Source organism: Boleophthalmus pectinirostris, unplaced genomic scaffold (genome assembly GCF_026225935.1).
Source record: "Boleophthalmus pectinirostris isolate CB_2022bp ecotype Guang Dong unplaced genomic scaffold, ASM2622593v1 HiC_scaffold_14, whole genome shotgun sequence".
Lineage (NCBI taxonomy): Eukaryota > Metazoa > Chordata > Actinopteri > Gobiiformes > Gobiidae > Boleophthalmus > Boleophthalmus pectinirostris.
Window position 1 is genome coordinate 31,604,643 of NW_026571047.1, and position 15,125 is coordinate 31,619,767.

Genomic DNA, 15,125 nt, shown 5'->3' on the forward strand with positions numbered 1-15,125 from the left:
TCCAAGTCTTGATTTGCAAGTCCCCACCTCTGGTCAGTCGTGATATTATTGCACCAGAATTAAAATGATCAATGTAGATATTCCCGTAAAAATGTGCAAGTAAATATTGTGAATCATAGCAAACTATGAATTGTTTGTTCCCAATGAAGACTCTAGAAAAAAGAAAGTAAAATAACTCAACTTAAATACAAGGCTTTCAAAAACAATAGTTTTCCTGCAGAAGTGAGTCGGTGTTGTTCCCCCCACGTGCTCCTGTCGTTAGCCCTGGTCAGATGAAGCTAACTGAGAAAGTCAATAGTCGATGTTAACGACCTTCTCTCTCTGGACCCTCCTTCAATGTTCATTATGAGTCAATCAGGTTTGATGAACTCTGCTCCAAAGAGTCAATGAGCGCCCACTCTCAAGAGGAAGGGCCACTTTCACTTTACAACAAAACAAAACGCCCTGAAATGTTACAATACAAACTTAAATGCATGAAAATAATTAAAAGGTGCATTATCTAGCTTCTAACTCTTCTAACTTTTCTAAATTCTAACTCTTCTAATTTCTAACTCTTCAAACCGCTAACTCTTCAAACTTCTAAGGTGAAGGATCCATGGAGATGTTATTTCTTTGCCTGAAATGTTCCACAAGAAGATATTAAACACGTCTCTCTCGCATTTTTTCAACTGCATGTGTTTTATAGCTTTAGAATACCTTTAAAAAACATGAATTTGTACCAGTTGCAGGCTTACTTCTCCATAGATCTGACCATTAATCTGATTAATCCAAGGAGACAAGCAGGTGGCGGACCGTCCACCAGAAAAATTCCATATTATGCACAACTGATTTCTTTAGCTCTTAAAGTATAATGTCTCTCATCAAAAACACACCTGGAAATATGTTTTATTTCATTCACACAAGTTTTAGTCATTTAATATTTAATCTTTATCCCTCTCCAGAGCTCCAAACACTTTATTCCACCTTATGACATCATCGAATATTGAAATATTGATATATATCGTATCATTTAATGTAATGATACAATATCTATATCGTGGTGCTGCTGAAGAGTATTTTTTGATATTTGACTAAATTATTTTGTTACAGAGATACAGTTTTGTTGCTTGTTCAGAGAAAGGACACTCGTTTATGCGACACATTTGACATTGTCATTGTTTTGATGATAACGATGTCCAAGTCTCACGATATGATATCATCACGGTATGAACCTCACTGTACAGTATTTATTGTGATATCGCGGGAAAGCTGATGGGAAGGCTCACGATTAGAGATGTAACAATATCCAAATCTCTCGGTATGATATTTTCACTATATACATCTCACAGGACGATATTTAATGTGACATTTTGTGAAGGCAAACAAACAAACAAAAAAATCTGTTCATATTCTACTTTTTCCTCTTAAAATGCCTTGACAAGATTTAATCCAAAGAACTAAAACTTAAAAGTGTTAGAACTGTTATTTCTTCTTGTAGTCTGCACTGAAATGGAGCAAAGGATCATGGTCTGTGTAGTTCCCTTTGTCTTTTAATTCCATTGGGAAGTGAAACAGTTTGAACAGAGGTTTGCAGTCACACACATCTGATTCCCTTTTGCATTTATGGAGGTCACAAACTTCCGAAGCCCATTTCTCGAGCCGTTTTCCGCTGTTAAGACATCCAACAATCACACAATTACGATGTCCGAATCCCAAAACTAAAATATGACAATATCAAAATCAGAAACAAAATGATATGGTTCAAAATACTTGAAAAGATCGACTCTGACAATAGACACATCCCACTGGGAAATCAAACATGGCGGTTTGATGCTCACTTTTTCGGAAAATCCTTCCCAGTGTGCAATGCGCAATGACCGGAAGTCTGTGATTCTTGATGCGTGTATTTACAGGATGAAATAACATTTTTTGAGCACTTTTAATTCTTTGGATAATGAAAGAACGAAAGGCTTGTCAAGGAAAAAGTAGCATATTCACAATTTTTTTTTGCCTCTACAAAATATTGAAATAAGTATCGTACTGTGAGAAGCACATCGTGAAAATATCGTACAGAGAAATTTGGATATCGTTACATCCGTGTATAATTCGTTCATTCGTTTCTCAATATAAAACTAAAAATAAGAAAACGAAAAAACAACAATTTTCTTCATTATTTGTCTCCAAAACCAAAATGAAAAAACAGATAACAATTTGTTTTAATTTATTTTGTGTTTAAATGAATAATGGAAAAAAAAAACAGATAACGGCCATTTCCCATTTCCGTGACTTAAACTGCGATGCCGGACTTTTGTGCCGCATACAGACTCAACCGGTCTTAGTCCTGGTCTGGTCCCGGTCTGGTCTCGGACCTGGTTTAGTCCTGATTCAGTCCGTATGCGATGCAAAAGTTCGGCATCGCAGTCACGGAAATCACATAAACGGTCGTTATCCGTTTTTTCCATTATTCATTTAAACAGAAAACCAAAAACTGAAAAAAACTAATCATTATCCGCTTTTTCATTTTGGTTTTGGAGACAAATAATGAAGAAAATAGTTGTTTTTCCGTTTTCTTATTTTTGGTTTTATTTTGAAAAACAAATGATACACGCATTTTGTTACATCCCTATTAACTAAAAAAAAAAAGAAAACATCCCTATTAACTTGTTTTCCATCCCTTATTTGAATGTGTACAGTTCAATTACAACATTGAGTGTGTATACATGTACATCAATAACCCGGTTATTAGCCATATCCCAGTTATGTCAGTATTCGGGTTACTGCGTTTACATGTGCACTCAGAAACCGGGACACTCATATCCGCGTGTACATGATCAAATGGAGTATCCCGGTTTCTTGACATAATCTTACAAATGCGCAGGCGCAAAAATTAACTTAAATCAATTTCATAAACCAGGAAAAATACAAACCGTGAGCTCCTTTAGCATAAGAAGCTAAGGAGCTACGAGATCTCCCACAATCCACTGCACACATCAAACCCAACAGATTCTTCATTAAAATCTTCTGCATAAATAAACTCAACTTTACAACATATAAACCATAAACACTGTAGACACATCAGCCCGTTTGATCAGATAATTCAGCTCTGATCACATTTGTTTACGTTTTACAGAAACGAAACTTAAGACCGTTTGGCTAATTAGCATAAACTATTAGTGGTAATAAAAACAACTCGCTCCTTGCGCCGCTGATGCGATCAGTTTCTTTTGGACTAAATGACACGACTCTGTGGATTATGTGTGTTATTTCTGTGACAGAAGAGGTGTTAATGATGGTAAGTGTGTTCCGTGCGTGTGTTGTATAGGAGATAGTTCATGTTTTAGTTTTTCAGCGTCACACGAGTGCAGGTCGTACGAGTGCAGATTGTACGTGTGCAGGTTTAGCGCAGCTCTTAATTTTACAGTCATTTCACTCGTTTGGTCACTTTATTTATGTTGGTCAATTTATTTATGTCGCTACTGTTGTGGTGAAAAGACTAGAAAGTGTCTTTTGGACGCATGCGCACTCAACTTTATGTTGCAGTAATCGGGATACTGCGTTTACATGCCACAAGTAACCCGGTTACTATCGGAATAAACCAGCTACAGTAACCCGGTTTCTAATAACCGGGATACTGCCATAACCACGATACTGAAACCGGGTTACTGCGTTTACATGCACCATGAAGAAACTGGGATACTCAAAAAACCCGATCATCACCGGGTTATTGATGTGCATGTATACACACTCATTAATGTCACCAAAAGTCTCCCTGTGATACTGAATTTGTCTGTTTTTCCGTGGTGGTCGTGTATTGTCCGGTTCCCGTCAGCTCTTTGTGAAGCTGTTGTGGTGTTAGCTTGTTAGCGCTGTTAGCATCATTAGCGGTGTTAGCCTCGTTAGCCGTGTCCGGGGCCTTTGTTGTGTTAGCGCCGCAGTGAGACCGGCGCTCATTAAAACATCTCCGTTTGGACTCTGAGCCAGAACCGGGCTATTTATTCTCCCTGGCCTCATTCTGGACCAGTCTCAAACGCTCACACACATTTATACACCAGAGTAGAGAGGAAATACACGAGTTACACAGGAACTTCTTGCTCCTTTTTCAGTTGTGAATAATGTTTTTAAAATGTAGACCTACTCTTCTGGACATTGTTTTGTTTCCTTGTTTACCTGGTTAGTTTTTGACCGGCTTCATTTCTTATTTGACCAAGATTTAAAGAGACATTTGTAAACATAAAGTAGATTGTCGACTGTCTTAAATCCGTGTGTCATTCGTTCATTTGTTTTTCAAAATAAAACCAAAAATAAGAACGAAAAAAACAACAATTTTCTTCATTATTTGTCTCCAAAACCGAAATGAAAAAAAAACCCAGATAATGATTAGTTTTTTCAGTTTTTGATTTTGTGTTTAAATGAAAATTGGGGGGAAAAAAAAGGATAAAGGCCGTTTTTTGTTTACGTGACTTAAACTGCGATGCCGGACTTTTGCGCCGCATACGGACTGAACCAGGACTGAACAGTTTTCAGTCCTGCTCTGGTCACGGTCTTAGTCCCGGTCTAGGCCCAGTCTAGGCCCAGTCTAGTCCCAGCTTCAGTCCCGCTTTCAGTCCCGTTTTAAGTCCCAGTCTGGTCCCGGTCTCACTCATGGTCTGGTCCTGGTCTGGTCCCAGCCTCAGTCCTGGTCTCACTCCCGGTCTGGTTCCGGTCTGGTCCTGGACCTGGTTCAGTCCTGGTTCAGTTTGGCATCGCAGTTTAAGTCACGAAAACTGGAAACGGCCGTTATCCATTTTTGGATGTAGCTGAATCATTACAGTCAGAATAAAATAAATTCAGATTTAAAAGTGCTTCTCAAGTCACAGGCCTCAAGTCCAAGTTGAGTCCCAAGTCTTAATGCATTTTATCAAGTCAAGTCTCAATTCCTAAAAATAGTGACTCAAGTCTGACTTGAGTCAAGTCCCCAAGTCTGCTTTTGGGGCGTTTAAAGTTCACACTGGAGATCACATACAAATCATATTTAAATGGAAATGTGAACAACTTTGCAAAAAAATCTGATTTCACAAAAAAATCTGAGTTGAGCATTAAGCCCTGCAGTCTGAACGTGGCCTTATTTGACCTGGACTTGGGCCTTCACCTGCTCGTTGCCATGGAAATGTTGGTCCTTTTGGCGATAATATAGTTTAGTTTTATAGTTTATAGATTAAATTATTTTAGTTCTGAATTAAAGCTCTCATGTAAACGTGGCAAATATGGAGTAAAAGATAATTTTCGTCACTTATGCCATTTTTTTTTTCCATTTAAATCTGATTCTCTATAAAAATACAGCCTTCTATAGCTTTAATTTCACATTCATAATTTCACATTTTCGTTAAACTAACATTATTGAGGTGACCTTCTTTGTATTTGGCTCAGAGTCAAAGTCATTTACCATTTTTTTTTTCCTTTTTCTTTTCGTGTGAGTATTAAATTTAGCATGACAGGGACACCTTCATGTTTGCGCCAACAACAACATGCTCCAGCGAACAAAAAAAATAAAAAATGTCTGACCTACGTTTTTTGGGCTATCTGCGAGAGAACGAAGCCATTTATCACCAGCCAAAAAACCTACAGTCGCTAATTAATTACAACTAAGTAAAGAATGTTTGGAGAGGAAAATTGCTTTAATTCCCCCGGCGCGTTCACAAAGTCGTCCATTATCAAAAGTGTACTCAAAGGGTAGCTGGTTTTATGGGCTACGCGTTTGTGTCTACGGGCGGTGGGTGGCGCCGTTGGGCAGACGAGGCGAGGTGGTGGTCCGTCATGTGTTCTTGTCACTGTGGGCAGCTCGGGTCTGATCAGTGCTCGCTGCTCAGTGGACGAAGGACGCCTCAAACTACGGGCTCGTTTCGGACGGACGCGGTGGGGTTTGGGCAAAAGAGGAGAGGATTTAAAGGTGCGCTGTGTAACTTTTCTGGTGGAGATGTTAAGGCGTTGTCTGGAATAGAATAAGATAAGATAAGACAATCCTTTATTGTCTCCCATGGGAGAAATTTGTCTTGGGACAGGGGGTAACATGCTTTATCAAAAAAACAACAACAACAGGACAACACAGCATAAAGCACCACATAAACAAACACCATAGAACAAAAATAGATACGAGACCAAGTATGACCACGAGTGATGCACCAACAGGACCTTTAAATTATTCTTCACAGGCAAGCCCTCTGCATTCTTGTATTCTATTAAAAATTGCACATTCCCAAGCCTATGTACAGTTTTGATTGCACACTTCCTAAACCTATGTGCAGTTTTGATTGCACATTCCCCTTGAGCCTATGTGCAGTTTTGATTGCACATTCCCTAGACCTATGTGCAGTTTTGATTGCACATTCCCCTAGAGCCTATGTACAGTTTTGATTGCACATTCCCTAAACCTATGTGCAGTTTTGATTGCACATTCCCTAAACCTATGTGCAGTTTTGATTGCACATCCCCCTTGAACCTATGTGCAGTTTTGATTGCACACTTCCTAAACCTATGTGCAGTTTTGATTGCACATTCCCCTTGAGCCTATGTGCAGTTTTGATTGCACATTCCCCTTGAGCCTATGTGCAGTTTTGATTGCACATTCCCCTTGAGCTTATGTGCAGTTTAATTGCACATTCCCTGAACCTATGTGCAGTTTTGATTGCACACTTCCTAAACCTATGTGCAGTTTTGATTGCACATTCCCTAAGCCCATGTGCAGTTTTGATTGCACATTCCCCTTGAGCCTATGTGCAGTTTTGATTGCACATTCACCTTGAGCCTATGTGCAGTTTTGATTGCACACTCCCCTTGAGCCTATGTGCAGTTTTAATTGCACATTCCCCTTGAGCCTATGTGCAGTTTTAATTGCACATTCCCCTTGAGCCTATGTGCAGTTTTGATTGCACATTCCCCTTGAGCCTATGTGCACTTTTGCTTGCACATTCCCTAAATCTATGTGCAGTTTTGATTGCACATTCCCTAAATCTATGTGCAGTTTTGATTGCACATTCCCTAAATCTATGTGCAGTTTTGATTGCACATTCCCTAAGGCTTTTAGAATCATTTTTTTAACTGCACTATCTGAGTTTAGCAGATTAACGGCAAAAGAATGTTTGAATCTGTTCAGTTTACAGTTTGGGACCCTGAACCTTCTGCCTGACGACATCAACTCAAACTGACTGAAGAACATGGGTTGGGTCACTGATCACCTTCCTGCCGAGCTTCCTCACAGTCTCCTCAAAAAGTTGCTGCAGTGAGCTCGGGGCCACACCCATTATGTTACCCGCTCTTTTAGTCAAGGTAAAAATCTGTGATTTAAGTTTGACTGACAGGTTACCAAACCATGTCATACAACATGCCATAACGTAAAATTGATTCCACGCATGCTCTGTAAAACATCAGCATGACATCTGTATCCACTCCATGTAACCTAAGCCGAATGTTCCACAGTGTGACATTAAACAGTTCTACTTTATGTTTATTCAATTACAGGTGGTTTTAGAGCTCAAAAATACCTAGAAAAACAACATTCTGACTGAGAGCGGGGTCGCCTCTCCGCAGATCTGACCTGTAACTTGGTCTGGTTTGGTCTCCGTGAAGATAGAAAGGTTTAATGCCATACTGTGAAACATTCCAGACAAAGCAATAACATCTCAACAGAGAAAAACATATGACAAAACGTTACCTTTAAAGCTATAGCGCAGATGTTAAAGGTGCACTACGTAACTTTTCTAATGTGGGGTCGTTGCCATGGAGATTTGTTTGCGTTACAATGGAGTATCTGCAGTATTTGTTCAATAAAGCATGTTCCTACTGCTCAAAAATACCTTGAAAAACTCACATTCTAGTGGCTTTTTAATGTGTTGTGGCTTTTTAATGTGTTGTGGAATTTGCGTTTGTGTTGTGGTGTTTGTATTTGTTGCGGCGTTTGCATTAAAATAGAGTCCCGGGGTCATTTCCGTTGTTGAATTTTTTTGGTGTGTTGTGGCTTTTTTAGTGTTGTCGCATTTGTATTCGTTGCGGCGTTTGCGTTTGTTGTGACCCCGCTCGGCTTCCGTAAATTGTTGATGGGACAAACCATTCTGCACTGGAGCTCTGTAACTCTTTATTTTGTAACTGTGTTTTTATACGTGTTATTGTATGTAATGTGGAGAAATGAAATGTGAAATGCGGGACCAGCCGTTCAAATCTGCAAAACAAATTTACCTACGGGTACGAATAAAGCGATCTAACCTTTTTAGAGCTGAGAGAGTAAATCTGACTTTATGAACGACCACTGTTTGAAAGTAGTTCCAAAGCTTTCTAACCTGGTTCTAAAGTGTTTTTTGAGTTGAGTCAGACTAAATAAGATTACACCAGACAGTTTAAGATAAAAAGACAAACAATTCAACTCCAGGGATGTGACATTAAGATACTCAAAAAGCTCCAAAAAGTTAATTAATCTATCGCACAAAGTCTTATATTTTTGAAGCTTCATTGATTATCTTGTATCTTTATTCCACGGAGAGCGGCATTACCAAACCCACAGGGACCGCAGAATCAGTATTCAGCCCGAGCACGTGGACTTTTAACAAAAAACTCCCACTGAAAAGCTCACGGGAGTCAAAGATGGCTCTCACATATCAATAAAACAGAGCCCATTGAAAAAAAGTGTCCACAATCGAACTTATCTGCACCGTCATCGCTCCATTTCTGCCTCGAAAAACCCCCACAAAAAGTTCCAGCCTTCATTCATAAATTCAACGAGAACGGCCGGAACGAGTTGAATTTTAAACTCTTGGCTCTTTTGATATGAAACCTTATATTCTCAAATTAAATGACTTCCCATATCGACAATAGAAATTACCCAACAATGTGCGATTGTCCTATGAACCATATTCAGGGAAGGCTTTAGCGGTTTTCATTGGGTAAAAGGGAGTATTTATAGAATATAGAGAGTTTTAATGGAAAAGTGGTCCTGGGTTTGCATTTTGATAAGACAGACAATGACTTCAGATCCTTTCAGGTTTTTTCAAGGTGTAATAGAGGAAGCAGAGGGCCACAAAAGATCAAATCGCTTCGTCGTTTTCGCACAAAATCCCGATCTCTGGCGCTTCATAAATATTCAGATTTGATGCAAATTCGCACGTGTGATCAATAGTCCCATATTCTGCATTATTTCGGGGGTTTAAGGACCACGTTTGGGCGACTTTAAAGATGCACTGTGTAGCTTTTCGGGTGCTCCTCTCCATGGAGATATTGCCTGGAATGTTCCGCAGTATGGCGTTATATTTGTTTATCTCTACGAAGACAGTCACAGTAAGAATGCATGTTTTTAAGTCAATAAAAAACATGTAATTGAGTAAATGTGAGATGGTTACTTTAAATTTTTTATGACTTATTTTTCTATTTTATTTTGATTTATACATATTATTTATTCATTTAGATTATTATGAGGTTTTTTGTTACTTATTTAGAATTTATTATTACCATTTATATTTTTAGATTTAGGCTGAGTTCTTCTCTCAAACAGAAAACACTCTGTCCCACCTTGTGATGTCATTTGGTGATACAGGTAATGAAAGCGTTCCGTTGTGTTTTTAGACTTTTAACCTTCACTAAAATCATTTGGATCATTTCAGCCCTGGAATTGCCGATCTCTTCAGAATTCAAGGTAAAAGGAGCTGTTAAATCTTGAAAACTACTGCTTCATGACATCACGAGGTGGAACAGAGCATTTTGAGCTTTGCAGATGTAGACAGACTCATAATAAAGAGTTATGAAACAAAACTCAACTCCAGGTTTGTTTTTGAGAAGGTAACAACATTAGAACATGGTTTAATGTTGCATTCTATTGTCGGTAGTTGATAAATCCGAGTCACTTTTCCCGATATTCGTTGTAAACTCGTTCAATCGCAGCAGTTTGGGAAAATATGGATGCCCAAGAAAGTTTATTTTGTTGGCTTATGAATACCATCAGAAAACCATATCAGCAAACATAAACTACTCCAACAGAAAAGACGCATGATGTAAGTATAATATTGTTGATTCAAGTATCATTTCACCTAATACTTAAAATTAATGGCAACATCAGTAATAATGTGTATTACTGCGTGCTGCCATTTTTTCTGTGACGTAAATCCAACTGTCTGGGTCTACACCGAGCTTCCCCGAGTTTCTGTTTCGGAACTCTGATTTGATTGGCCGTTTCATTCCACTTTCTTTCACAACATCATTCACAACAGAATGCGCTTTAAGGATGCACTCACACTAGGACTTTAGAACCGTGCCCAAGCACAGATCGGCCCTAAAATGCGATACATTTGTCCAGTGTGAACGCAGTCGAACCGTTGCCAAGCGCTGACCAGTTGGGACATTGGCCCAGTTGGAGGAGGTGGGCCAAAGCACGGCACGGTTACTCATTTACACTGTATGTGCGCGCTGATGTTACTCATACGAGAAAAACAGTGAATAAAATCTGCTCCAAAACACACGACAAACCTGCGCTTCAATAAGGACTGACAGAAGTTTAGCTGCATCTCGTCTCCCCCTGTCCTCACTGCCCCGCGCTGTTTTTATTTCCATAAACTCACGGAGGAGTGCGTATCATAAAAGGACGCACATGAGCCTCACTATTAAAAAGATGTTTCTGCCGCTGGACTTTTTTTTTCTTAGCTAAAGCGTTTGCTCTGTTGCAAGACATGTAAACAGCGGCGTGTAATGACGTCATCGGTTCGTGGCCTGGTTCAGTTGTGCAGGTGTGAGTGCGGAACATAGAACTCACAGCAATCGTGCTTGAGCACAGCACGGTTCTAAAGTCCTAATGTAAGTTCGTACTAAACCTCACGTGTTAATTTTGTGTACTACAGGATCTTTAAAACATCAAAATCAAATATTACACACAGTTCTTTTAAATCCTTTATTATCTTTGCAGGTACTTTTTGCCCTTAACGTGACTTATTTTAAAGATGCACAAAGTTTTCAATGTAAATTATTAACATGAGAATATTGGTGGACGAACGTGTCAAATGCCCTTCCCACTGGAAAAATAAAAAAGTGGATTAAAAATACCAGATAGAAAGTTTTGATTCTGAATTGTTAACATGAGAATATTTATATTCTCATTAAAGAACAAAAACTAGTCAAGTTAAGATGACTTGAATTAAGAAAGTTTTATCATGATTTGAGTAAATTTCACTTGACAAGTAAAAGTATCTGCCAAGAAGACTTTTTGTTCTAAAATATGAAAATACATCTTGCTGCACTTGAAATAAGAAGAAAAACATGCTTCTTCCACTGGTAGATAATTTCACATGTCAAGTTGAATCTACTCAAATAAAGTCAAATGTTCTTAATTTAAGTCATTTTAACTTACCTAGAAATAGTTTTTTTTTCCAGTGTTGGTAGACTGACCGTTCCATTGCACTTTCTCGAGGTAGAGGTCGGTTTTCCCCGAGTCCCGAGCACAACACACTGCGCCTTAAATCTCACAAGAGTAAATTTTGTGTACTACCGGAGCTTTAAAACATCAAAATCAAATATTACAGACAGTTCTTTTAAATCCTTTATTATCTTTGCAGGTACTTTTTGCCCTTAACGCGACTTGGAGAGGGCGAAACAGATCTCTATCGCTTTAATCCCACATTTGGCACCAACCTCTTCATAACTCATCCATTTTAATAGATTATGCAAATTAACGCGCACGAAATCAACAAGATCGGTCGCCGTGGTGAGTCTAATTGCTGCTAGAAACACATTTTAGGGATGAGCCTCGTAATCTCCAAAACAATTAATTTCAAATTGGATCCCGGCCTAATACCGCGAAGATAATTCAGAGTTTTTTTTTGGCTAGACTTAAACTCTTCTTGTTGATTTATCTCCACAGAGTAAACTCCAACAGTCTCACCTGAGCAGCTAAAGGAAGCCAAGCGAAAGCCACTAACCAAACAGTAATTACCAGGAGGAAGTCGGCCATTTTGGATCCGCCGGTTTCATGTTTTTGAATGAGATATTGAGAAACGGGAGGAGCGGCAGGTTTTCATGTTCCAGTTCACACAATTAAACCACGCTACGGCGCTAATCCGTGAAACATGTAATTTGGCTGTTGACTAAAAGTTAATGAAAAGTTTTTGGGTCGTCATGGTGATGGGATCAGGTTGTACTTCGGTGAAAACAGATGGGGTGATACGAGGCCGTGGAAATAACCGAATAAACAAGATAGAAAACTAAGAAGGAGATAAAAAGAAATACTGCAGACAAAGTTTCCGATGTAAAGTATTAACATGAGAATATTGGTAGATTAATGTGTCAGGTAGAGCTGCTCGATTATAGAAAAAAATCATTATCGAGATTATTTTGGTCAATATTGAAATCATGATTATTCAAATTGCATTTATTCAGCATTTCTTTCTCTCTCTCTTGCTCTCAAAAAACAAAATATATATCTATATATATAGGCTACAAATATGGACCTTAGAGCAGATTTGCGATGTATAAAACATAAAATGAATAAAATATACTCTGAACATGAAATAAGGCAAAGAAAAACATAAATATGGGTCTGGTCAAGCAGAAGTAAACAGCGAGGCCAAAAATTCAAGTTAATGCTCTAGTTTATGAAACTGTTGACCTTTTTTCTGTACCATTTTTGGTTCTAAAGTTCCATATATTTTAAACAGACCATGTATGAAACATGGAACAAAAATTATTTCCCAAATTTCAAAGATCTGCAAATCATGTCAATAAATGGATGTATTTCATCATATCTTGTGTTATTCCATCTTTGAACTGTTGTTGTATTTAAAATGATAAAAATTTGCCTGGAAGGACTGACATATTTTATAGAAATAGTTTCCTTTCATTTTGAAGTAATATTAAAGTATTCAGAAGAAAAAAGCGACAAATGATGTAAAATCCTGCACCTTCTACTTGTTTGCACAATTTTCCCTCCGTTACTTTTCCCTCCGTTACCATGACCTTTCTTAATAAAAAAATCTCATGAGTCAAAAAGTAAGAGGTTTTTCAACCTAATCTTGTACCATATGGTAGAAAACTATATGAAGCAAATATTCAAACCAGTTTGTTAAGGATATGTAAGTGAGAACCAAGAGTTATCACTGTTTGGATTTATTGCCCAAAAAGTGCTGCATATTTCATTCCCTCCGTTACCGACGTGAGTTTAATTTTTTGTCAACAACTTGAAAGAATATCACAGGTTTAACTTGACCCTGTTGGAGTGTAACTCTTTCCTACATTCTGATACTTTACTTATTTCAATAGTTCCTCTAGTTTCTGAATAAGAGACATTTGAATGTAAAAAATCTGCCCGTTTCCCTCCGTTACCACTTGACCGGACCCATATATCCAAAATAAACAATATATCCAGCTGTTCTATAATCTCTATATTTAAAAATAAAATAAAAATACTTATTCATATGAAAAATATCCCAAGATAAACTTTGTTAATCGTTTCAACTTGATGAGTATATGAGTTTGGAGAATCGTTTGATACATAAATTGAAATCGTGATCAAAATTCAATTTCAATTTTCAATTAAATTTTATTTATGTAGCACATTTAAAAACTACTTCAGCTGACAAAAGTGCTTCACATACAAGTCAACAAAATAGAAGAAACGGTTACATATTCAAATATACAGATAACGTGAAAACTACAATAAAACACCAAGATCACCTGACCAGCTCCTACTAAACGCCAGGGAGAAGAGGTAAGTTTTCAGTCTCGTCTTAAACTGCGTTACAGACCAAGAGGATCTGACAGGAAGGACTTGACAGGACTTGAAAATTCAATTCATTGCAAAGCCTTAATGTCAGATGCCCTTATGGTTGGAAAAATAAAAAGTGGATTTAAAAATACTACAAAGTTTGCAATGTAAATCATTAACATGAGAATATTGGTTGACTTAGGCTACGTTCAGACTGCAGCCTGAAGTGACCCAAATCTGATTTTTTGGCTTCTATGTGTGACCTGTATCTGATCTTTTAATGACAGTCTGAACGACACAGATCCGATTTTTTCAAATGTGACCCAGGACACTTGGATATGTGCTCCTGAAACTGATACATATCTGATCTTTTGACATGCGACTTCAGTGTGAACGGCCAAAGTGCATTCATCCACCTACACGTTATCAACAAACCACAAACGTCACTATTCTGCGCTGAAGTAGGTGAAAATTGTTAATGAACTCCTGTGTCACTGAAGTGAAGCACATCACCACTCACCACTCTTGGCTCCGTCTCCACATCCACACGTTCCTTTCAACGGACGTCGCTGCCGCTGCCCCACAAAACACCACGACCAAAAACCTCGTCCTTCTCCTTCTCAATCTCCTCCTTAAAACAAGTAAGTTGTTCATGTTCTGGCTCCGGTACGAGAGGAACTTTAAAATCTCCAGGTGCTCGATGCTGCGTCCATGTTTGGACAACTTCTGTAAACACAGAGACGCTCGCTGCGGTTGACGTCGTCGTGTCTCCAGTGTCACATGTGGGACACTTTCGAGCCGTTTAATGTTCACACAGGAGTCACATACAAGTCACATTTAATTGGAAATGTGAACGACCTCACAAAAACATCGGATTTCACAAAAAAATCTGAATTGAGCGTTAAGCCCTGCAGTCTGAACGTAGCCTATTTGCGCTCTATGGTAGAATTCCATGGCAGAATTCTATGGGCACCTCTCTCGGGAGGTGTTCCGGGCATGGACCACAGGAAGGACTGCTTAGACTACTGCCAGCCCCGGATAATCGGAAGAAAATGGACTGCTGGATGGTAGAATTCTATTAATCTATATTAAAATTTCTGCTTGTACTTGTCTCCAGTTGACACACTGACACTGGTGCTACAGCAAAAAAATCCCTGAGGCCGAGAGAGGATTTTTCTCATAGAGCAAAATGTAATCACAAACTGCTCGTGTTCGTCTGACAGGGACCTACAACTTTCAAAAATGCCGGATTTTGTGGCGATTTTTACCTATTTTTAGATCATAAACTTTTTCTCAGCTCAAAATCCTTCAGTTGTCTTAAAAACAGCTTTTTAATCGTGCAGTACCTGAAGCGGCCACTAGTCAGTCTCGAGCCAGGACAGAGGGGGAGGGGCTTATCCAGTTTTTATTACAGATCCATGTGATAAAGAGATTTTCTACT

General features: G+C 38.5%; 1 protein-coding gene across 1 annotated transcript in view; it reads right to left on the reverse strand.

Moving 5' to 3' along the window:
* pax2b (paired box 2b) overlaps nt 1-15,125 on the reverse strand; it is a 113,250-nt gene that overhangs the window by 13,474 nt on the left and 84,651 nt on the right. The window contains exon 9 of the mRNA XM_055150567.1: nt 7,550-7,555. Within this exon, the coding sequence (XP_055006542.1) occupies nt 7,550-7,555 (6 nt within the window). The remainder of the gene's footprint in view (nt 1-7,549; nt 7,556-15,125) is intronic.